Here is a 25,594-nt window from a genome sequence, read left to right as displayed (position 1 = left end):
ACACACACACAAAATTGACAAAAGATGATTGTTCCTTAATTAGCAGTGAGAGTGGACGGACATTCAGAGGCAGAACCAAAAGGAGTGGTATTGTTACAGGAATGCAAACTCCTAAGTTGAGTAGTCAAATGGTGGGAAACACAGGAGGAAGAATGGGAAAGGCTAAAGACAGAGCCAGCCCCTGTATCTTAGACTTCTGCATCTGTGTTTTAAATATTTTAAATATTTGCAAACCTTTGCATCTATAAGTATGTCCATTTCCACTACACTACACTTTTAGTAATACAATTTCAGTCAGTTACTAACGTATTACATTAGGCATTATGTAGTGGCCCATGCCTTTAATCTCAATACCCAAGAGGCAAAGGCAGGGGGATCTCTGTGAGTTCTGAGTTCAAAGGCAGCTTGATTTATATAGAAGATTCCAGGTCAGGTAGTCTACACAACAACACACACACACTTCAAATAATAAACAGTATGACGTGGAAGGAGAATTTCGGTACAGCGTTCTACACCACAGGATCAGTAAAACAGGCAGAGACGGGGTGTGAGAACCAGAGCAGAAGAAACGGGCACAAGGGAAGGAGGGATTCAGAATAGAAGAAAATACTATTTTTCCCTATCTTACCTACGTTTGTTTGCTTCTTTTTTAAAAACGAATTCTTTTCTGTACACTGTAAATGTCTTCACACACACCAGAAGAGGGCATCGGATCCCATTACAGATGGTTGTGAGCCACCATGCGGTTGTTAGGGACTGAACTCAGGACCTCTGGAAGAGCAGTCAGTGCTCTTAACCAGAGCCACCTCTCCAGCCCACAGCCATGTTTCTTAAATGGTAGAAAAAGTACCGCCAAGTGCAGAACAGTTCCAAAATGAAGCTTAGTAAAACAAAAATGTCAAGCGGCCAACTGGAACTTGTAAGAACCTCCTGAAAGCCAAGTAGATGAGACCTCATAGCAGCCTTTCTCTTTTTTTTTTTTTTTTTTGTGTGTGTTGTTTTGTTTTTCAGCCTTTCTCAACCTATGGACAGGACCCTTTGGGGAGAGAGAATCCTTTCACAGGGGTTGTTTAAGACTATTAGGAAACACAGATTCATTACGATTCATTAGGAAACACATTACGATTCATAATTAGCAAAATGACAGTTATGACAAAGTAATGAAATAACTTCATGGTTGGGATCAGCACAACATGAAGAACTGCATTAAAGGGTTACAAGAGTAGGGGTTGAGATGTCTATGAGTACAATATCACAAAAGATGGTGGGGCGCTACATGTCTGTAGTGAACACGCGTTTCAAGGTGAGAGCTCCTTCTATCTCAGCAAAAAGTAAGATGGTCAGAGACAGGAAATATGCTTCCTGAGTAAGGGGTGGCATCCATGCAAAAGACAAAGGCGAGGAGAGAAATGTGGCAGGGGTCTTAGGAGACAGAGTGTTAGATCCAGTTACAGTGAAGAACTGAGTAAGAACCGAGATGAGAAGGACTATGAGGCTCAACCATGGGTCAGATGTAGAGAGAGCAGAGCAGGTGAGGGCTCTCTAGAGGGTGCTGGTACATTACCCCTCAGCAGTCCTAATGTTCAGTAAGTTAACCTTGATGATCTAAATAATACAGGTTCCTGGGCCTGGAGAGATGGCTCAGTAGTTTAAGAGCACTGACTGTCTATAAGCTGAATCTGGCGCTGTCTATCTTCCCAGCCCTACAGGTGGAGCAAGGGTGAATCTCTCTGAGTTTGAGGCCAGCCAAGGCTACACAGTGAGATCCTGTCTCAAGAAAGAAACAAACAGCAAAACACTACTACCACCACCACCAAAGCACTGGCTGCTCTTCCAGTCCCTTATAAGAGCAGCCAGCGCTTTTACCCACCAAGCTGCCGCTTCAGCCCCACAGCTGACATTTCATTTCGTTTCGTTTCGTTTCGTTTCATTTCGTTCTGTTCTGTTCTGTTCTGTTCTGTTCTGTTCTGTTCTGTTCTGTTCTGTTCTACTCTACTCTACTCTATTCTACTCTCTACTCTATTCTATTCATTTACTTATTTAATGAGTTTTGTTTTTTTGAGACAGGGTTTCTCTGTGTAATCCTGGCTGTCCTGAACTTACTCTGTAAACTAGGCTGGCCTCAAACTCAGAGATCTGCCTGCCACTACCTCTGGAGTGCTGGGATTAAAGGCATGTGCCACTACTGACAGGCCCCACGGCTGACATTTAAAACTTCTGCTTCTAGTGGTAAAACTTCAGATTCTACTGACGACCATCCAGCCTGCACAGCATTCTTGGTCTACATCCTGAGAGTCAAGATTCTAACTGCACCCCTCAGTCTTCCTTTAAAGAAGCCGGAATGAGTGAATAAAAAGAATTTCTAAATAATGCATGACATGAAACAACTGAAATTATGTTGGAAAACATCACTACTAACGGCTTATAGTTATTTACTACTATACTTCTTCTTTTTTATACCGTATAGGAATAAATCATCTTGAATACTAAAACATACCTTGCCATGAGGATCTGCAAACATTCTTGTGAAAATTTCACACAATCTTTTCAGTTCAACTCGACTGCCCAAAAAAAAAAAAAAAAAAAAAGGTGATTAATATCTTGCTATAGGATGAAGTCATTTAAAAGTAAGCCTACAGATAATTAAGTTCACTGACAATGACAACAAAAGGCTATACAAACTATTCCTGGAAATTGAGAGATCTGTGGATTTAACAGGCTAGGATAAATGTACAGTTGTGAAATGCAGTAACAATTCTGCTGCAACCCACACTGTGAGGATGGCATTGAACAAACTGTAGTGAACCACATCTGAATTTTACTAAACGTTACAATGTTTAAGTTCTACCTTTTTCCAAACTGCCCATTCTCTTTTACATTTAAAATTAAATGTTGCACCTAATACGCTTGATAATATGATTTATTTGTATTGAGTCATGAAGTATGATATGTGTACCTGAAAATTAATACATTAGGTAGTATAAAAATAAACATTGGCTTTGAATTATGTATTTCTAATACTTTTTAAAATATGTAAAAAAAAAATCCCTTATATCTGGATTTTGTTTTGGGTTTTTTTTTGAGACTTTCTTCCCGGCTGGTCTTGAAATCACTTTGTAGCCTACCCTGGTCTTGAACTCAGAGATACACCGGTCTCTGCCTCCATAGCACTGGAACAAAAGGCACGTGCCCAAACACCTAGGTGGAAGTTGGGTTCTTCAGGGGTCAATCACACAGGTTTACAGCATCACATCCATAAAGACAGAGAAAGATGCAAGAATGGAGCAAACTAAACCATTAGGAAAAGTCCTCCACCACCCTTCATCTCACCTCACTTTCAACTCCAAAGTGAGTAACCTTCTAACTTATTTGGAATGAAAAAGTGTTTTATTTTTTGTTGTTGTTTTTTTTTCCGGAACTGGGGACCGAACCCAGGGCCTTGCACTTGCTAGGCAAGCGCTCTGCCACTGAGCTAAATCCCCAACCCCTTATTTTTTGACCCTCTGTCTGTGTGGTGCCTGCTTATGTGGTGGAGGTCCTAGGTGTCACTCCTTGCCTGAGGAGACACAAGACTAGCTGACCTGTGAGTTTCCAGCTATCCTCCTGCCTCCACTTTCCATCTTTCCTAGGAACACTACATTACAATGCGCTACTGTGTCCAGCTTTGCCTGCTGTCTGGGGAGCCTGTACTCAGGCCCGCACACTTGCAAAGCCAGTACTCCCTCGGCAAGTCATCTCCCAAACCTGAAAGGTGTGCTTTAAAATGTTTCAGTAATCGGAGCAAGCAAATCACAGCAGTTTTAGTGAATTACCAAACTAGTGGCCCTAAAGGAGTATGGTTTGGGAAAAGTTTTGACATAACTGTTGACACATTTCCCAAAGCCAAGTTGGAAGGTGATAGCCTGCTAGGACAAGTACTTCATGACACTTCTCACCTTAGTGTTCTCTGGTTTTTTAACAAGTTCTGTAGACCCAAGAGGCCTTCTTTCCTCTCTGACCAATTGGAACTAGCACATCTGTTGAGGACTTCTGCCACGTCTTCTGTCTGTCTCATGTAGGTAGGAATACTACCATTTCGAGAGCTATAGGAGCGTTCTGAACACGCACTAGAAGCATCGCTGTTGGCATCGTCATCTGAGTGCATTCCGTATGATTCATACCGTCTTCGAGCAGGTTTTTTCTGTTACATATCAAAAACTACATTAGCAGTAGTTACAAACATATGAGTATTTCATAGTGTTTACTTAACACAAAAGGACTGTTTCTGTCTTAGATCAGTGGAAGACATGCTGCTAATCATTGTAAAGATAAAATGTCAATATTTAGTTTCTCTTCAAGAAGTGCTTTAGAAGTTAGTAGAACACAAACTGTTTAACTATGATGACAGTAGAGGAGAAGTGACTTTGAGCAAGCCCAGACATGTCAAGCGGGAGATGCTCAAAGGCATGTGCTTTCTCCTTTACATGGAAAAGCAAGAACAAACAGAATGTAAATTAATAAAAACTGTACTAGAATCCTCTTCTCTATTTCTCTTGCCATTTCTCCCCTTTGGTCCAACCTTTATGTTTTCAAGATAAGTATGGGTTTTTAGAAAGCAAGATGGCTCTAGTCCTTAGAGTTTTCCCAATGTAATCCATATTCTGTAGCTTATTCTGTATGAGAAAGCAGTTGAGGTTCCTTTGATTTCTTAACTGAAAGGTTTAATTTTATTTAACTGCCAATTATGCCTTTGATATTAAAAGTAGCATGAGGTAAACAGATCTTTGAGAATTCCATGCAGAAACTGGAAAAAAAAAACTGTGCAAACTCTGGTACTTGGATTTGGCTAGGGAGCGGTGGGGCCACTGCCACAGAGCACAGAGCACAGCAATCCAAAGGTTCCAAGCATCTACAGAGAGCAGACCTCTACTATCTGAACACAACTGACCAATGCTTTCGGGAGCTGCTGCTCTCACTAACTCTTGTCCTGGCCTACAGACGCTAACTCAGGTGGGCTCCAGGACCAGGTCAACGAAAGACTCCAGTATAAATGACTCATTTCAGGTGTGAACAAGGGGCACCTCCCTAAGACACTATGTTCAGTCAGGATCCCCCACAGACAATCACAGTGACAGAGTAAACAGATGGACAGCTAAAGATTTTATTACTTCCACTTTAATTTTTTTATAGACTATTATCTGTTAAGTTGATGAGGCAAAGAAAACAAGCTATGATATCATAAGATGTCAGAAAATAGCGGTGTCTATACCTTAGTCCGTATGTCTCCTAAGAGCTGAGAGCAGTCAATTTTTAAAGAGAGAAATTGAAAATAATGAAGAACATTTTGCTAAACAGCACAGTGAAGTTGGCATTAGCAATGCCTACAATTAGAAATACCCAGTTGTATAACACAGATAACAAGGAACCTCTTACTGTCAGGACTATCTCTAGTCCTATCAGTGTCCTTCAATTCAGAGAGAAACACCTAAGCTACAAAACCAAAAAGCTAAAAACAAAACAAAACAAAACAACAACAACAAAAAAAAACCCAACCCACTAGTTTCCCAAAGAAACTCAAACCACTTTTATTAGTTATAGACCTTTTGCCATTTATAAACTAAACTTTTCCCAGGTACAACTTTGGTTTAATATTGGAAATTTTCTAAAAACTTGACAGTTCACTTGTGCTATGCAAGATGAAAAGTAGGATCCTAGGACTACAATTCTGATTCACAACAGTGTGGTTCATACCTGCAATGGTGGTGCACAACTTTAATCTAAAATCTGTGAAAATCCACATTAGTCAGGTCTATATAGTGAATTCCAGGCTAGCCAGAACCACACAAAAACAAACAAAACAAAGGACCTGGAAAGCTGACTCAGCAGTTAAGAGCACTGACTGTTCTTCCAGAGGTCCTGAATTCAATTCCCAGCACCCACATGGTGGCTCCCAGCCATCTATCTGCACTTCAGGCCTCCATAGGAGCCAGGCTTGCACATGGTGCAAAGACCTGCATTCAGGCAAAACATCCATGTATGTCAAAATACATTTGACAACAATTTTTTTGGTTAAATATTTCCACATAACTTGAAGCTATCGTCTTACTTGAATAAATAGCAACCCAAGAATGACACAGCCAATCCCTAAAACTATTCGAGCAGATCTAAGCAGTATATCATTAGACTAAAAACCAAACCAAAACAAAACAAAAAAGGCTACCTGAAAAAACATGATTGGAGAGTAATAAGAACTAAAACATCTGACTGATCACATCAGAAAAGGTGATCCACACATCCTCGGTTCAGAAGAACAGAGTCTTTAACTATATCAGTTCAAATACTTTGGAAGCTGAGGTAAAAATAGAAAGTCAACACTGTTATTATCACAAGTTAGGACATGCAATAAATCCTAGCTATTAACAATGAACATGTTTAAAATGTGTCTTTCACCTCTATAGCTAAAATTAATTTTCACAAAATCGGTCTTTTTTTTAAGGTGAGTTTTGTACTTCTAAATTTCAAAACAAATCTGAGGGGTCCAGGGAGCTAACTCGGAGGTGTGCTGCTTGCCTGAGATGCAGAGGCTCCTGCAGAGGGAACCACTGAACACAAAGGTGGAGCCTTCCTTAGACTTCAGGTAGAAATGCAGCATCAGCAGGGCTCTGACTCTGGACTCCCCCAAGAGAAATTAATGAATTCTTTGAAACAGGATTACTGTCATCATTATCTGAGTCACCCCGAACACAGGGCCTTGTGCATGGTAAGCCAAACAAATGCTCTACCGCTCAGCCACACCCCCAACTGTAAGTCACAAGTTGAAAGACTAGGGGAGTTAACCAAACAATAGCACACACATCACCATTTCAAGTTTTTATAATATCATGTAAGAACAGTGTATATACATATGTGAAATACGTATGTGTATATACACACAGTAGACTGCATTCTTCCTACAACTACCTCACTCCTGAAGTGTTTTAAAACTTTACTGTTTAATGTGTGGAGCATTAAGAATCAGGAACATATCTTAGATTAAATCCAGGCATAGTGGCACATGCCTTTAATTCCAGCACTCAGGAGTCCAAGGCAGGTGATTCTCTGTGAGTTCAAGAGCAGCAGAGTCTACATAGAGAGCTCCAGGACAGCCAAGGCCACACAGGGACTCCTTGCCTCAAAAACAAATCAATGCCCTATAAACTCAATGTGAAGATAACCTTGAAATTGCATGCTTATAAGTATATATGCACGAATACTATTATTAAAGACAATAAAAGATTTTTGTTCCTGATACCTAGGTAAGATTACTGGAACTGGCTTAAAATACTGAATATTAGCAAGGATTAATCATTAATGCACTACTCTCCTCCTACACTGCCTACATTTTGGCTTCTCAAGTTTAATCTAGCATTTGCCATCCCCTCCCCCACAGAGGCTCTGAATAGGAACAGCTACATGGATGGGGTAATGAAGGAAAAAGTACCAAGGCATCAGCTACCGCCTCTTCCACATCGGAGCCTGTGTTTAGGACCCGCATGGCACTGACAGAGGATGACAACCGGCTTGACTGGCTCATCCCATATCCTGGACCTAATTCATCAGAAAAAGAAGGAAAACAGCTTTTAGAGTCACAGATATGATAATGCAAGGGTTGGGGGCTGGGGGAGGGAAAGTCGACTCTTATTAAGGGAGAAAGAAAAAAAACCAATGGGACAAAGCATTTTAAAAGCAATATTGTATTTTTCTGGGCACAATGAAGTTTTGGTCGAGTAAAAGGGAAAAGGCAGTCAAAATTATTCACAAATGAGAAACGAATTTAAAGAACCACTGTTTACTTAGTAGAAGGAGAAGATGGCTCTGCCAGTTCAGGCAAGGCTCTCTAAATGAAGTGAACCATAAAGTAACCCAGACCTCCCTCATCAATAACAGTCAGGGGGAGATTTATGAAGTCACACCAGCAACTCACCACAAGAAAAGCTCTAATAGTAATGTCTCCTTCAGGAAAACTCATTTTATTCTTTAGCTAAAACAGACTGTTCAATAACCATCAAGTGACTACTTTGTGTCCAATGTTCTGACACATATAGACAAACTAGACATAAATTCTCACCTGCCCACTGACTGTTTTGTATACAATTAAAACACTTCATCCACCATTTTGGTTTTTTTTTTAAACATACATATATAAAGATGAAGTACATAACTGAGAACATAAAACAATTCTATATTAAAAAAGATACAAGTTGTACCAAAAAAAAAAAAAAAAACCCAAACAAATAGACAACCAACCAATGCCCATCCACCAGTTAGAAAAATGCTAAGGTTGCTAAAGGGAAGAAGGATAGTTACGTGGAGGAAAAAACATAAGTGAATTATTCTCTAATAAATTAAATTTACATAACACAAATTAACTTGAAATGAATCTTATGTGATGAAAACGGAAAAGGACAGACTCTGGGATGAATGCAAAGATGACAGTGAAAATGTACTCATCCTTCACCTGCGGCCCCACACACATCGGGGGCGTAGAGGGCACCAGTGGATCTGGAATGGTGTCTGGAGGCTGGAATAACAGGACCATACAAACCTCATCTATCACCACAGAGACAAGGATAATGGCAGCACTACTGTCAGGCGAGGAGTTAGTTAGCAGTGGTGTCACCCTCATAGTTAATGGTCAGAGCATCACCACACGGCAAGGGGACTCCAGTAGCATTGCAAGATCAACCCTGACACAAATACGAATTACACCTAAGTGGACGGACATAGGCTATAGGAGACAGAAAAGGCAAGTATTCAAATGGAGGGAAATGTCAAAGTACAAGCATGAAAACAAAACAAAAACAAACACTTGTAGTAAAAAAAAAACCACTATGGTAACTAATGATAATCAAGTCCTTCACTCTTAACACCTAGTGAGAGTTATTTCAGTATAAGATTGAATTTTTGTGCCCTTCTTCTTTTTTTTTTTTTCTGCTTCTTTTTTTCCGGAGCTGGGGACTGAACCCAGGGCCTTGAGCTTCCTAGGCAAGCGCTCTACCACTGAGCTAAATCCCCAACCCCCCCTTCTTCTATTCTTATGTTGAAATACTGAGCCCAAGTGTTAAAGGAAGGTGCTGACTCTGAGAGGCACTCTGGTTATGAGAACATTAAGGTACTGCAGAGAGCTAAGGAAGCACTTCTCCACCATGCAAGAGCCAGCAGGGCCCTCAGCAGACACTGGGTACCTTCGCCTTCAACACCCCAGCCTCCAGAACTGTGGGATAAGTCCTGGTAACTTAGAAGTACTGAGCTACAGCAGTGTCAGAGCAGCCTAGACAGACTAAGATATAAGGGAACTTGGAGCACGGGTCGCCATGTGTGAGGAAAGCACACGATTAATTGCTATAACTGCAACTGAATTCTTTCAAGATCTCTGTTTTCACAAGTATACAGACAAATTTTAGATCAGTCAAACATTTACTTAATTATGTTAAGGCAAACATTTTATTCATAATGGTCCAAAGAATATTAGTTTTGTATCTGGGAATAAACTGTTGAAAAATAGAAGCTATGCGCACTGAAAAAAAGACTTTTACTACCCTACAAAAGCCCATTAGAAATCCGTAATGTAGATCCCGAAATATCACTCTATAACCTAACCGTCGTACTTTACATCTCGGACCTCTGTTCAGGTTGATAGCATATAAAGCTGACCCTTGTCTTATATCTAGAATTAAACTGCCACATAAATGCATTTTAATGTTTAATAAAATACATATGTTTCATTTTAACATCATCCTACTCTTATGATTAATGAAAGCTGATAAATATTCTTCATAAACTCTGCATGTAGGTATGTATGTAACTTAGATCAACTATATATATAATAGAAAATAATACAAAAAAACAAATGCTTTTAAAAAGCAACCATGTGGCTCTCCTTCACCTTGGCTGGTGACCTTGTCAGGATGTAAGCAGCCACATGGCTGGCAACTGTCTTACTGAGACTAAAGAGTATGCGCTATGCTACTTCATCGTCTTAAGATGACCATATGGTATAAAGCAACTTCTCAAACTTCTCAAACGGCTCAAACTTCTCAGCCATAATGAGCTCTCTACTTACCATTGCACTCCTTTTAGAGTAAGGAAGCAGTAACAAGTTTTAAATAGTTTGGATTCCTATAGACTCTTGTATGATAAAAATGTAAGGGTATATTTGCTACACATACTACATATATGATTCAACTCTCGCTTAGAATGTACTATTTATGGTGATAAAAATGTAAGGTTATAAAGGTCTATTGAGTTAGCAAATGCTAATTCAAGATGTCTAACTACTCAGTCTTCGCCAACTGCTTAACATCAAGGTGGTAGAAAATTTAGATGAGAAATGTGTGTTTGATAAATTAGGTATATTTGACAGTCAAGAACTATAAATTCCTATGGTCAATTCAGGTTTGCAGTAGTATCTGTCTAGCTTCTTCATCTTTTAAGTTTTAGCTATGGATAAACCAAACCATAGAATAAAGGGCAATGTTCTATAATGGTATACTATAAAAGAATCAGTGAAGTTGTCAGTCTCTATGAAGTGTGTCTATGATAAACTTGGTAAGTGAAGAGCTTCAACTCAAAATTGTTATTTTTAAGGCCAAACCTAACAGGGATGAAAAGTAAAGTTCTAGTCTTATAAAAGCTACAATTATTAAAGACTGTTACAGATACTTAAGAATTATTATCTAAGTTAGTGGTCAGTCACCTTATAAATGATCAAATTCTTTAATGTGTTCAGAACTGTATTTGTAGTCATGCTAGTTCTAATGTAATTAATTACAGGAATAAGCGTTAGTCCCCTCTATATGTTTATAAAGTTAAGCCAAAAACAAGTAACTCAAGGCAAGAAAGCCTGTCTAGTTTAGATAGAATTAATAGACAGTGGCCCTCGACTGTTTCAGAGAGCTACAGAATATGGCATTTAAAATGTTCAATAAAAAACCTTTTCATAATAGAGAGACACGCCAGTTCCTGGCGGCTTCCCCAACATCTCCTCCAAAGAAGATGATGGACACAAAGAACCTCCACCTTGAGCTTGCTTTAAATTTGGCAACGTAGGCCAAAGGGCAAAACCCCACAGTTCACCTCAGCCGCTACCAGGTCCTGATCCAAACTGTGGACAAGCAGGACACTGGAAGGTTGACTATCCTGCTTTGCTTAGACAGACAGGCAAGTCTCCCTAAGTTTCTTCTCCCAGGGGACGTCTGTCAGACCTCCTGGGCCTGGCAGCCAAAGACTGATGCTGCCCTGGGGCCTCTGCCCCCAATGGCCATGGAGGAACCTAAGGTGACATTCTAGGCAGCCAGGGAGTCTCTGTCATTTCTAATAGACTGGAAGCTGCTTGGTCTGTAGTTCCTGCTTACTCAGGTAAAATTCATCCCCTTCAGGTCTCTGATAATGCTGACACTAGGCTAGTGACACCTTTGTTAGTGTAACAGCAGCAACCAAGGCCTCAGCCACCTCCTCAGTTCTCTTCATGTGTAACATCAGGCCTCAGGCCTCCCTTTCCTACAGCTTCAACTAGGCCTAGACACAGGTTACTGTGTTACTAGACTCAGAAAAGAGATAAACTCACAAATAAAACTTCAGTGTAACTTTTTACTATTCCTTTAGTTAAAGGAACTGGCTTTACAAAGACTCTTCTCAGTCATCAACCACCTGTGTCTTGTGGTAAATAATTAAAAAAAATAAAGGTATAAAATTTATGTAAGATCTGAGGTATCAAAAGCTTTAAGTTGTGAGGACCTAAAAACCGTTTTAGGGTCTAAGAAGGTGTGTTTTAAGGTGTGTAAAGGCAAGGTATAAATGAAGGTGGGTAAATGTGTGTTATAAAAGTTCGAGGTTGTGAGACTTAAAGAATAGAAAAGAACACAAATTGCTTCAGATTCCTTTCTAGCTAGGCTACTGGTACGTCTTCAAGTATAAACTTAAAAGTGTTTCTCAGTGTACTAACAACATCTGTCTACTCTACATACCCCCAGTCTTCTGGATAGAGGAAAGCCCTGCTGTCAGGGTCTGTCTTCCTACAAAAATCAAGATCAAGTGAGCTCCCCGAGTCCCACCCCGGCTCTGCTGCACGGGAGGTCTCTGTCCTTTCAGGGCATGCCTTCAACCGTGTTCACAATTTTAACCTGAAACTGATTCCCAAGTCTCTACTATGACACCAAAGTACGACTCTGTTGCCTCTTCTACAATGTGGACCTCAGTACAGATCACAAACAGTGCTAATGGTCACATGTCTAAAACTTATCTCTACTGTACACTTGAAAATCCCTGTAACCTTCACGGAATCTACTTGAATGTAGCTCTCACGGGTCAAATGCACCGGAGGTAAGTCCTCCTGTCAGTCAACAGCCAGCTTACCCTCCCACCTACACTGCTTATTCCTGAGGGTGCGATAGTTCTCACTTTTCCTTATCCTGGGACTTTCCTCCCTCAACTACCAGGATCATGGGGCCTAAAAGTTTCAATTGTACACCCAAGAAAAAGAATTTTCCCTCAACTCTTTATCTTCTGCCCTAACATCTATATGTTCCAGTATCCTGCCAGGTCCAGCCTCACAGATGTATACACCAGGCCTATACTTTCCCAGCCCAGATGGTCCCACGGAGCCTGGACACTGACTGACACAGCTGCTCTCCTGGGACTTGACCAGCACCCCACTTTTCCTGGGTAGTCAGAGATGTCATTGTTGCCTCCCAAACAGCAGGAAGCAGTCTAAATGGTATAGCACCCTCATTCCTGTCTTAACACCACCCTTTCCCGTTTCCTCACCTTTTACAATAAACAACAAGGAGAGATACTGAAAAGTGAGGCTCTCCTCCAGCTTGCCTTTCAGCAACTCCATGCCAGCAGCTGATGTCACCAGCCATCACCACCACCAGGGGCCGCGCGTTTCCTGTTGCTATGAATTGCGTTTTCCCCTGTGAGACATGCTCAGCCCTTAAAATGTCCCTCTGGATATCACATCTGTCTGCCTGCCTGCCTGCCTGTCTGTCTGTCTGTCTCACATGTTCTAATTCTACAGGTTTTGAATTCAATCTTCCTTTTTGTTTGTCTTCTTAGTGACAAATATGTAGACTAGGCTGGTCTTGTTTATGATTTTGACTCAGCCTCCCTAGTGAAGAAATTGAATTCAATATTCTGAATTTATGTGTGACATTGACTTGATTATGGTAGGATTCCATTAATATAATGATTGACTTGCTCACTTAAGGTAAGTTACAAAGGGCAGGGGTATTGCCATGTATTTACTCCTTTGGCTTCTCTCCTGAGACTGACAGCCAAGATACAACTGAGGAGGAACACTAAAGCCCAGAGGTATGGCGGTTTCCGCAGGGGAGAGCTCACTCCCTCGGGAAGCAGTGTGCCTCACACCTGCTCAGACACTCACCAAGGGGCTGGAAAGAGCGGACCGGACTTGTGTCCCTGCTGCTCTCTCGGCTAGCTTCCCGGCTACAGCCTTGACTCACACTCGGCCGAGGAATCCGGCTGCTCCGGGCTGAGAGGGAATAGCAGCAGCAGCACAGCAAGAGAAAACAGAAGGCAGAATTTAAGCTTTTCAAAATTTTAGCTTTCTTTTTTTAAGGAACTGATTAATAACAAGTCTGTTTGTATTGGGGTTGAAAATGAATTGCTCTTTTATTCTTTTCTCCTTTCAGACTGAGTCTATGGAACCATGGAGCCCAGGCTAGTTTCAAACTATGAAGCTTTCAATTCATGTCTTATTTACTCCTTATAAATAAAAACACAAAATACAAATACGGATTTTAAAAAGCCAAAAGGATCTGAGACTGTGGACTGAAGATATAATAGAGAATCTAATGATGTCTGGGAAGCAAAAGGAAGCAAAGTCGTGAGGATGAAAGGCCCAGACACCCTTGGTGTTACCAAGGCACCCGCCCCACGTCTGTAGGCCTACAGGAAGTTCCGAGCACTGAACTGAATGGTGACATTCTTCTGCAGCTCTAAGACCTGGAGTCCTCAACCATTTCTGAGGAGTCTGAGAATGCGGAAGAGGCAAAGCAAGTGAGTAGTAGATCAAGAAAAATGAGTCCATCCCACCCAGGAAAGCCGTGAAAAGGAGTCTCCAAGTGACAGCTGGGCTAGAGCACAGGCCACGGCCCACAAAAGAGGATGCTCCAGAGGTCGTGAGGCTTCCTGAGAGGACAATGTCACAAAGATATGAGAAGGGAATGAGGTCTTTTATAAGTTTTCAAAATAGAGAAAAAGTCAGAAATTGTTGGGAGAACACCATCTAGGGATGCCTCACTGCAGACGCAGAGCAGCTGACGTGAGCCACTGGCAGGACTCGAGCAGAGCTTGCTTCTGTACAGTGAGGCAGTCCCTTCCACACTGCAGTATGCAGTACACAGTGTACTGTGAGAGGAGGCGGGGTCACGGCAGGCTGTGTCCTATGAGCAAACTTTACTCTTAGGACTTTAGAGAAGTCTTCGTATGTTGCAGTCTTGCTATGTTGCCCAGGCTGACTTAAAGTCACCATCATCTGCCTTTGCCCCGATTAGATCGTACGCTCAGGCACCAACCATTTACAGCTTTCAAAAAGATGATTCACGTGTGTACGCATGTCTGTGGAAGTGTATGGCACATGTGAGAGAGTCATGTGCCTGCAGAGGACAGATGGTGCCAAAGCCCTGCGAACTGGAGCTGCAGGTGGCTGTCAGCTGCCCGCTGTGTACTATGGATGTGGGAGCCAACTCAGAGGATCTGCGGAAGCAGCAAGTGTTCTTCCCACTCAGCCATGTTTCAGCCTCAGAGTAAGGACGAAGCTGGTAGCACTAAGACAATTGAAAGGCCTGAGAATTAAGGTGCGGATGAGAATTAAGGTGCGGATGAGACAAAACAGTGACCTTGGGCTTGACAATGCTCGGCCCCTTTCAAAGTCCTCACACGTTCAAGACCCAACTCATACCCTGTACTTCAGCAACCCAGACAGACATTAGTTCTCCTTGAACTTCCAGGATGCCAAAGGTGGCCCTGCAGAGACTTACCCACTGAAAGCCTAGATGGGCTGGCCTCTCTGCTGCAGCCCTGGCTCCTTGGTATCTTGCTTCTCTTCTGTGCTGAAGCTGAATTGACCAGGATTCGTTGAGCACCAGAGCTCACAGTAGAGAGGGCTGTTGTGGTTAGAACTCTTCCCGGAGACCCAGATCTGCTGCCAGCTAAACAGGAAACACATAAAAATATGCAAACACTGATGCCAAGGTAACGTGCAAAGATACAAGACAATTGTGATACGGCAGGTTCTAAGACCAAAGAAATGGACTGAGATTTATACACGAACATAACCTGCTGAGGGAAAATGCGCTGCGTATGCCAGCGCTGAGGGTAAGCCACCTCAGGCATATGCTTGATAAAGGCAGGCCTACTGGGACTTTAATACAAACAGTAAAAAGATCCCCAGGGCAATCCCATGTTTGACAGTGTGTTTCCTGAGGCTTAGATGCTCTATGGAAAAGCTTTACTTACAAGGGTGGAAACTCTTAGTTCTATTACTGCTTCTATTTGTGCCTTCAACATACAGTGACAACTTGCTTTTTCTTAAAATAGCTTGCCTTATGAAATATCTGAATGGGCATGGTCATTTGGTGCTATTCAAATTTTTAAATTTTAAAAATTAAAAACTGTGCTGCTTTCAAATCTGGTCAGAGATGGTTCTCTCTGTAGTGTGCAGTGACTCTTAACTAGACAAAGAGCTTAGACTAAGTAACTGTTGAGTGCTCAGAGATAAATGGAACTTCTTTGTTAAGGTGCCCTACGCCAAGGCTCAGGGACATTGCAGAAGGAGTCATGTAAAGAATGTGATGGGGGCGGGGCGATGCCTACTGTGTTCACTACCTCACAGCTTGGCTACACTTGAGTTACTATTCCAGCATGCACAGAGGGAGGAAAGGCTCATGAGGCCCCACTCCCAGCTCAAGAGCTCTTGTTAGCTGATGGTAATGGGGAAGGCAGAGTCCTCCCACCGCCCCACTGTGGCCCCTAGAAGGGCACACTGCTTCCCCACATTCTTGCACATACTGGTAGCGCTATTTGGACTCAGCAAGTCTTTTTTTAAATGGACACGAATGTAAAGGAGGGACAAGACAGAGGAAGAGGGGAGAAAGGTAGGGAGACTATAGGGCTAAGACACATTGTAAACAGTGGATGAAATTGTCAAAAATAAAAGAAACACTAAATTTAAATTAGGTGCTGGAAAAATTGGGCCAGCTGAGGAAGAGAAATTTGTTTTTGCTAGTTGTGGCTCTTGGCTGGCCACATTCTAGGATACCAAGTTCCAAGGGTAGACCAGAAGAACTAAGTGTCACACAAGTCAGATATATGGTCAGGAACTAGAGAGAAAGAGCTAGATTAACTCTCAGAGGTCTGTGTATAGATTAAGCAAAGTTAAGAGATAAATTTTTACAGAGGCCTGCCTTTTTTTTTTTTTTTTTTGGTTCTTTTTTTTTTTTCGGAGCTGGGGACCGAACCCAGGGCCTTGCGCTTCCTAGGTAAGCGCTCTACCACTGAGCTAAATCCCCAGCCCCCAGAGGCCTGCCTTCTTGTGCATCTTCGGCTGCTTTGGAATTTGAAGCAACCTGCTCGCCTGTACATCCCACATGCTAGGGTGGTAGGTATGTCAGACCACACCCAGAAAGAAACCCATGTTTAAACTAAAACACCAAGGCTACCTTTTTAAGAGGGATCACTTTGTCTAGCGAAGTGTTTTATGTGTGTACTGCATAAAAACATGGATCAGATGCTCAACCGAATGGTGATATTTTAGAAACCTTGCATTTAAATAACTCTTCAAGGGAAATGCTGTCTCTCTGTTACCCACTTTTACCACTGCTTTCTGTTACTTTTATTGTTACCCACTGTAAGAGTCAATGTTCACACTGCGCACTTTTACATGACATACTCAACGGTGTCTTATTTCTACCTAGTAGATTTAAGACTCAAATGCCAATGGGAATGAATACTGGCTGTCAAAAGTGACACTGTGTGTTGGGCAGTGTTGCTGCACCCCTTCAATCTCAGTACCGAGGAGGCAGAGGTAGGTGAAACTCTGTGAGTTTGAGGCCAGTCTGGTCTACAGAGCAAGTCCAGGACAGCCAGGGATACAAAGAGAAACCCTGTTTCAAAAAGCCAAAAAATAAAAAAATAAAAACCAAAAAACAAAAACAAACAAACAAAAAAATCAAACAAACCCAATAACAAAAAACCCAAACCAAATATAAACCCCACAAAAAACAAAAACAAAACCACCCATCAAAACAACAAGATTGGCACTGTATACTAGGAGGCAGGTATTTCAGAGGGCTTTAGAGGCTATCTTATCTTCCTTATGGAAGATGCCATTTCTAATCCTAGCCAGCTGTCTTAAAGTAACTTGAACAAGTTCTTGGGAACTTACAAAAACCGTGGCTTTAAAAGCTCCAAATTTTGTCACTCAATGCAGGTTAACAAACAGGAACAAGCTAGCTGTGACCAACTGTTCTCCTTATTGTTAAGTTTTCTGGGCATCATTTGCTTAGTTCAATTCATACTAGGTCAGTTTTTAAATATTTTCAGCACACAAAATAAAATATATTCCACCAGGGATAGCAATATTATAAAATGAAGCATTGCTTCCTGTGAAATTAAAAAAATTACTGATTGAGTAGATGACTTCTAAATTATTGAGAAATCACTCAAGTCTACTTTAAAATGATCGTTCAAAAATTTCATGATGTTGCAGGTGAAGAATCTTCAAATCTGGCTTCTCTCTTCTTCTTTGAAGTATTGCTGAGGCATCTATTTTCTTCATGCAATATATAAACTAAACATACACACAAAAACACCCAAACACCCAACATGCCACAAACTCACAATGCAAGATAGGCCAATGGAAGTTATGAGAAACTCTCGATGATATAAAAACTATAATGAACTGAGTACATACAGTATGCATTTTATTAAAATCAGTAATAAATTCATGTGGGTGGGGGTACTGGTAAGGAAAACTAACGAACTCTGTGAAATGTGGGTCTATTCAGCAGACAGGAAAGATCAATTTAGAAGCATCTTGACTGTTCTTTCTACTTTGCATTTACTGAATTGATGAAACCTGTGCAAGTTCACTCTCTAGATATTTAAGCTCACGCATTCCCTCACCTTAGGGAGGGAAGCTGGAAGTGTTCACTTCATGTACACACAGTCCTCTCTTCTCCATTATGCTTTGTTCACCCAATTAATGAGACATTTCCAGTGCCTATGGTTGTTTGGAGTCATTTTTACTTAACATGCTGAGGCACTTTCTCTAGTAGAGCCAGCAGAGTTGAAGAAAAGGGCGTGTTCACCCCAGAGAGCAGCATGGAACAGAAATGTCCCAAAGGCAAAACTTCAACCTGAATAACTATTTTCTGTTGTATTGTAACATTTCAGAATGTTACTAGAGGCTGCTCTCTCCTCTTAATAGTTATATCTGTAGAGTCAACTTGGATAATTTCAAAATTTTTAGAGCTTTCGTGATCTTAGAAAAACAGGCCAAAGAGAACTCCTGAGAGTATTATGCAGTAGGAGTCTCTGCTGAATAGAACTCAGTCTTGTTAATGAGACTAGGTGAGCCAACGAGATGTGCACACATAAAGTCCGCAGATTCTTACCACCAACGGTATTAGCAGATTGTGATCCTGAACAAGTGCAAAGGCAGAATTAGGGTAAGGGTTATAATCCACGAACAGGGGAGAAGCAGTTTAAAAATGGATGGCAGGTGAAAATAACAAAGCTTTAGTCAGTTCTCAGGAAACAAACAAACAAACAAACAAACAAACAAACAAACAAACCTAACGCAAAAAAGGCAAACTTTAAAAAAAAGTTCATAGCACACATGTCTGTCACGAAAGCGGTACACATAACAGGTATACAGCTGACACTCATGTACAAAGCAGATGAATGAAACTGCAAAAGCCAAGGCACACTCTTCAGCTTATCCATTAAGAAATCCAAGTTGTTAAATGTTTACAATTTTCTTCTAAACATTTAATTTAAAGTGAGATTTAGGAACAAACACCACATCTTATAGCTGAAGAAAAGTGGAGATGAAAAAGCTAAGCATTTCATCTTTCTTAAGAGTCACAGAAAAGCAGGAGGCGGGAGGGAGGGAAGCTTCCTGACAGGCTGTGCAGTCGTCTGTACACGACCAGGCGCTACCAACAGAGCGGGCCTAGCTCTTTCTTAATCTCCAAGGCTCTCCAGCAGGTCTGTTGTCAGAGCCTGAGCACACCAAGAGAGTCTGTCTTTCTAGATGCAACACAGAACCACGGAAGCACCGTGCACACAATGAGTCAGTACGATGTGAGGATGGAGGCACATGAGACTCCTGTGCACATAAGCTGGGAAGAAACCTGCATACAAATCACACGGCTATTTAATAAAGAACCTGGAACGGATGTAAACTCATTCAAATAAAGAGGCAAGCAAACAAATAAAATCTTTCTAATATGATTTAAGATCTGTGTGATTGTATTGTGGGAAAGTCTCTAGATCTTAAAGTCCTATGAAGTTTAACAAGCCAAATGTAGAATAATCCTATTTTTCACTATAGGATCTGAAGTTTGACTGAAAAAGAGGGTCCCAACAAAGGCCAAAACGTCAGAAAATAGCAATTATCTCACAATTAAGTTTTAATTTAAATCTTAGCTTGGACAATTTGTGATTATCCTTATTTTCCTTTAAGTTTTAAACATCCAAACTTCAGTGTTTACTTCTGTTTCATGAGGGCAGTAAAAATATCAAGTATAAAAACACGTACCAGCATCATAAAATTCATTTTTCATCATATTATGAATAATAACAAGGGTAATATTGTCAGGTAATTCATGGCACCTACTCTGGGGCACACATTGTTTTAACTGCATTAAATATGCTAAAGCATTTAATGCTCATGACAATCGCATGAGGTAGATGCTATTATCCTCCTCCTTTTCCAGGTGGGTACAGAAAAATACAGGAACCTAGAAAAGCTGGAACTGCAGTGTGGCCAGCACAGCTCCAAAGCCTGCAAACTTCACAGCACCCCAGAGTACTTGGCGATCTGACTTTGGTTGTCTATAAGACCCTGTCTTACCTTAACTAGCTTCCAGGCTGTACTGATGTTGGTCTGGGCAACATACAAGAAGGGAGGCTACACTGCTAATTAATGCTCTCTAAGAATCACTCCAAAAGCACAGACCCACAGGAGAATGTGGGATTACCATCACTTTGATCTGGCAGAGATCTACCTTGTAGAACTGTGTTTATTCTGGCTGTTTTTGAGTAGTCTTCATTCTGAAACAAACTATACCAAATCTTTCTGCTCATTTCAAGACTCGTGCAAAAAGCTTCCAAGGTTGTTCTGCCAGACATTCTGATTCCAGAAAGAGGTGGCACCATGACACTGTGCTGAGGTGTCCTAATGCCTCTGAGCCTTACTTGTCTCCCTTGTTCCCAAGGTGCAGGAATCAGACTAATAAAATAAACAGGACATCTGGAGCAGTCTTTAAGCCCAGGATAATTAGCTTACAGAAAGGACTTATTCTTTACTTTCTTAGAAAAATCATCTGGTTTTAGAGAGTGCTGAGTGTAGCCTATCAGTACAGAGGGAGCAGCAAAAAAATCACTGTGAGTCAAAATGCACTACACAGGCACTTGTTGGGACAGACAGACGTGGGCCATTTGTTTACCTCATCCTATGATTGTGCTTTTTAATTCTTCTCATAAGGAACTCGGTGAGCAATAAAACATAAGAACATAATCTCAACTTTCCCATGAAATTAATCAGAACTAGCTATTCAGCCTATATTCCCCTCATGATAAATCACTATTCACTTACCCAAAATTTAAGATCTAACAAATTTTGGGGGAGAGTAAGAAGATACCACTTTTCTGTCTTTGCATAGCATCTGCTAGATATAAACAGATTTTGGTGTTATAATGAAATTATTTTGCATTCTGTAAGGCATAACTGTCCACGCCTGCAAGTTTCTGAGTAGAATGTGAACCTTGACTTTAAAGACTCGTATTGAAAAAGTATTTCCATGCAAACTTCTGTATGTAAGGTGAAGGTTTCCTTCTAAGTGGTAGAGATCAATGCTGTGGCCCCTGATAACACAGACACAAGACAGCACCCACTCTAAAAACAAAAATCCAACCAAACAAAAACAACCAAACCCAAACATGCACAACAACTGACCCCAAACATTGAAGAAATACCTTCATTTTTGTCAGGTGACGATGAACCTAAAGCACAGAACGAGAGCTCAGTATGTGGCGTGCGGCTTTCCGAGTCAGCTTTGAATGCACCCATTGCTCACTTCCTAACAGTGACATGACACATTCACCCTACCAACCGACAACAGGGGGGACTCGGGAGCAGTACGTACGCTGGGACTGAGACACCATTTTTGTCCGGCTTCTCCCTCTAGAATCGGTCTTGGCATTTCCCACAGCAACAAGTGGTGTAGAAAGCTTGGCTCTCACCCGACCTGAGGAACAAATATTTACGCAATTAAAACACTTCCTGTAACAGTATTTAGTATTAAGAAAGGGGACTTTCACTATTTTCAAATATTTTTAAACTCTAAAGCAAGGCAGCCATTATTTATATATTTCTCCTAAGAATTTAAAAGTACAGTTTAGGGTTTGCTTTCTAAGATGGCATCTAACCTAGGCTTATCTGAAATTCCTTGGCTTCGGAGATTCTCCTGCCTTATCTTTCAAGTATGTGGGACTACAGCCTATAAACCACCAAGCCCAGATAGGTACTTCTTTATACATGTGCTGTGTAAGAATAAAATCGCCAGGCCTGGTGGCGCATACCTTTGATCCTAGAACTTGGGAGGCAGGGCAAGAGGATCTCTTTGAGTTAAGAGACCAGCCTGGTCTACATGAGACCCTCAAAAGACAAGAACATAAAACAATCCCTCCCATTCTGTTTCTAGAAAATTAGGACTGTTTTCAAATGTCCACTGGAGCTTTAAAGATAAACAAAACTTAAACAATCTTCCAGACAGTGTACTTCTAAAGGAAGCTGCAGAAGAGTTGCCATCTGCCAACTCTTTCCCAGACCCATTCCTGTCACCTCTACCTCCGTCTCAGCCCTGCTCTAGAACCACACTACAACTATTTCCACTGTATTTCCAGGTTTAGTTTTGTTTTGCTCATTTGTGGTTGGGGGTATAGGGCAGGATCTCTGGTCCTGCTGGAACTCACACTGTAGACCAGGCTGGCCTCAACCCCATTGAGATTTGCCTTATTAAGATGCTCGCCACTCCAGCGGGCTCCTGCTAGAGCTGAAGTGTCTGAGTGAGCTGCCAGTAGTAAAGATGGGAGCTGGTCAAATCCCCACCGCTAGGTGCGCAGGGCTCTCCAGCCTCTCAGGCAGAGCACAAGAGCACATTATGTTGAACACAGAAGAGAAAAAGCATTTAGAATCTTTGTAAATTAAGAGGCATAATTTTAGGGAGTCCCAAAAGTTGTGACTGATCTAATCTGACAGTCCTGACTGGGAAAGGAGCATGCTGAAGAGTGGGGCTGGATTAGAACATGAGGACTGAGTGTGGTCAGAGGAGTGGTAGGAGCTGGGAGTGAAGCAGAGGCAGACGCAAGGAGAGAGCATCCTGGGCACTGCCTGAACACTGTCACCAGCAAGGCCCCAGGAGCCCACACTGCAGGCCCCTGAGCTCTAGAGTCTGCTCTGGGCAGGTCGTAATTTCCTCATGACTGAAGACCAGTGAAGAGAAACTGAATGATTACTTTTGAATAAAGGATCCACCTACATTCTAGCCACATACTAATGCTTTAAATTAGAAGTACTTAAGTAAGCTGCCATTCATTGTCAGTATCAGAACTAATACTTTTGGAGTAATCCAATTTAAAACCATTTTAAGCCACCACAGTTAATATAGAAACAAAAACAATTACATGGTTTTGGTTTTATACTCAAGAATATGTTGTTCATGTCTAACTTAGGAAAAAATTGTGTTTAAAATAAAACGAAGGCTTTAATGAGATAGTCTTCAGGAAGGAAAAATACAAAAACTAAATTATTTTCATTTCTACAAACTCAGAAGGAATTTTTCTTTTAATATGAACTGACTCAGGAATGTCTATGTAGTTATATTCTTAAACTGAATTTGAATCAGAGACCAATTCTGTAGTCACTGATTCAAAAATTAAAAGATACACTTCAAAATAGATGAAATAAAAGTATTTAATTTCCAATGATAAAGCAGCATTCCTAAGAAGCAGAAATGACATGGCATTAACTTTTTAAAAGAGAGGGGGAAAAGGGCAAAAAAAAAAAAAAAAAAAAAAAAAAAAAGCATTTCTGTTGCCATTACTGGGAAAAATGGAATTACATACTAGATATTATTAAATATGTTAAACAGTAATGTTTTTGTAGCATGAGATGACTCAGGATATAAAGCAAAACTGCACGATGAAGAATTAGAAAAAAAAATTTACACACAATGAACACAACCAAATATAGAATGCAAAAGCTACCACGGCTGGCAAATGAGAAGGGTCTGCGGATAAATTAGCCTGCTTTAGTTCCAATGCACACTACCCATGAAAACTGTGAGGTGGAGGGTCTGTGTTACTAATAAGTATTTACTTCTTACCATCTTCAGATGCTGTTCCTAAATAAGAGAAATAAAACAGTATTTCAACAAATTCTGAAAATGCTACCTTATAATCCCCTCCCCCAAGATTCATCTGAAAGGTGAGAGCAGAATGTAATGAATTTAGCTTTGAAGACATTCATGTGAGAAAGAGTAATCTGACAGAATTCACAGTTCACACCAAAAAAGTTAAAGCCAGAAAACTAAAAACAGCCAAATTCTTAAATTTTGAGAGGATGAAAAAAATCTGAGAAATTAATTACTTAAGAACAATTTAACTCCGATTACATTTCCTTGCAAATAAAGTTTTATACAGACTTCTCTAATGCAGACCCAACATTCTGTTCATTTTCAAAAGGTTTTCATAAGGGAACTAGAGCGAAACAGAAATCAAGCCCATGACCTCGGCCGTACTTGCCTAACATTTTCCTCAGAGCACAGACAAATCGGAGGGCCTGACAGTAACGCTCAGCTATTTTATCCACTCAACGGCCGGGTGTGTGACCTGCTGAGCAAGCATGAAAGCCAGCAGCACTCACCCTCACTAAGGGGCAGTGAGACTGCACAGCAACACTGTCAGAAGAAGGCTTGGACACGGGGGATAGCACATCGGGTACCAGAGGACGCCTCAGAAAGGGTTTTAACTCTGCCCCAAATGAGAAAAGCACGCTGATGGTAAGTGAAAAGTTTTCACAGTACTCCAGCAATATAGAGAGGTTCAAGGATGTCTAAGAGTTCAGAAAGAAGTCCCCTCTGGATGGCTGTCATTTCCATTCAAAAGGTTTTAATTATGACGTACTTTAAAATGGAGATACTAAAAATAACACATTCCTATCCTGAGATTAAAATAAGCTTCCATTTCATTAAAATAGAAAAAATGAGATGAATTCGCAGTTTATGTAATAACTGAGAGAAACGGTGCTTTGCTTCTGTCTTTCTCACAAATCCGTTAACCAATCTGAGACCCCAGCTGACACCATTGGCCCTGACAGGAAGAGAGTGCCAGAATGGTTTTATCCCTAGTGTCTGACAAAACATGGTACAGGTTTGTGACTACACCGGAGCAGCCACAGACAGGCTGCAATAATTTGAATTTAAAAAGCAAAGCTTAAACTTCAGTTTTAATTAAATGTTAGTTTAAAAACTCAGAATGTGCACCTGACAATCAACATATGAACTGTGACACAGTCCCTGCCCCTCTCCGTCAGCTGGTAACTAACACGTTAAACAGACCTAGAGATTCCTTTCCTCCTTCTGAACCCAGTATTGTAAAAGGGAATAAGAAATTTAAAATATGAGGCCTATTTTTCAGGGTTCATGTGAAATAGTTTAGGTAACTGACTTAAGTTTCAAAGAAAGTACAAGGAAATTCAAAGCAGATAAAAGCAACTCCAAAGCCAAGCTGGGGAGCCCTGCAGCCATTTCACATGAGTCCCCGACACATAAACAGCACACTTCAGAGAACTGCAAAGGAATCAACAGGGGCCAGTAGCAATGGGGAAAGTATGATAAAAGTCTTACCATCCATCTTGTCAGAAGTGTCCTCTTTGATGAAAGAGCAAGCAAAGAACAGAGGAAAACTCAGTATATTAGAAACAGACTTTAGAATCTCCACCACCCCACCCCATTTTTTAAAAAACAACAATTGGCTTGTATAGGCTCACTTTGCCATCTGGCCTCTCACAGATCTATCTTTCCTTTGAACTTTCAGCTCCTATAATCACACATCTGGGTAAAAACGTCTATCTCTGTCCCACAAGTTCCTAGCGAAAACCCACACAGCTTGTGATCAGGTGGTACCACTGAAGACCAGGCCTTTAATATCTGCCACAAGAAAGGTAGCATAGTAGGACTGACAATGCTATTGTTTTTGAGGCCCACGTGTGACAATCCTCGTGTCCCAGCCTCCAGAGTGCTGCAGTCACAGCTATGCGCCACCA

At 41.1% G+C, this 25,594-nt stretch overlaps 1 protein-coding gene across 50 annotated transcripts in view; it reads right to left on the bottom strand.

Moving 5' to 3' along the window:
• Clasp2 (cytoplasmic linker associated protein 2) overlaps window positions 1-25,594 on the bottom strand; it is a 181,493-nt gene that overhangs the window by 40,976 nt on the left and 114,923 nt on the right. For 3 of the 50 annotated variants that reach the window (XM_087560097.1, XM_087560128.1, XM_087560127.1), the window contains 11 exons: window positions 25,176-25,199; window positions 23,655-23,672; window positions 21,414-21,515; window positions 21,244-21,270; window positions 15,021-15,191; window positions 13,403-13,510; window positions 8,477-8,539; window positions 7,460-7,566; window positions 5,249-5,272; window positions 3,936-4,180; window positions 2,498-2,561 (listed from right to left, as the gene is read on the bottom strand). In XM_087560097.1, the coding sequence (XP_087416223.1) occupies window positions 2,498-2,561; window positions 3,936-4,180; window positions 5,249-5,272; window positions 7,460-7,566; window positions 8,477-8,539; window positions 13,403-13,510; window positions 15,021-15,191; window positions 21,244-21,270; window positions 21,414-21,515; window positions 23,655-23,672; window positions 25,176-25,199 (953 nt within the window). The remainder of the gene's footprint in view (window positions 1-2,497; window positions 2,562-3,935; window positions 4,181-5,248; window positions 5,273-7,459; window positions 7,567-8,476; window positions 8,540-13,402; window positions 13,511-15,020; window positions 15,192-21,243; window positions 21,271-21,413; window positions 21,516-23,654; window positions 23,673-25,175; window positions 25,200-25,594) is intronic. The other 47 variants (XM_087560100.1, XM_087560132.1, XM_087560129.1 and 44 more) reach the window with 28 other exon arrangements.

The sequence above is a fragment of the Rattus norvegicus genome, chromosome 8 (genome assembly GCF_021556685.1).
Source record: "Rattus norvegicus strain SHRSP/BbbUtx chromosome 8, alternate assembly SHRSP_T2T, whole genome shotgun sequence".
NCBI lineage: Eukaryota > Metazoa > Chordata > Mammalia > Rodentia > Muridae > Rattus > Rattus norvegicus.
This window is presented reverse-complemented; position numbering and strand designations above follow the sequence as displayed.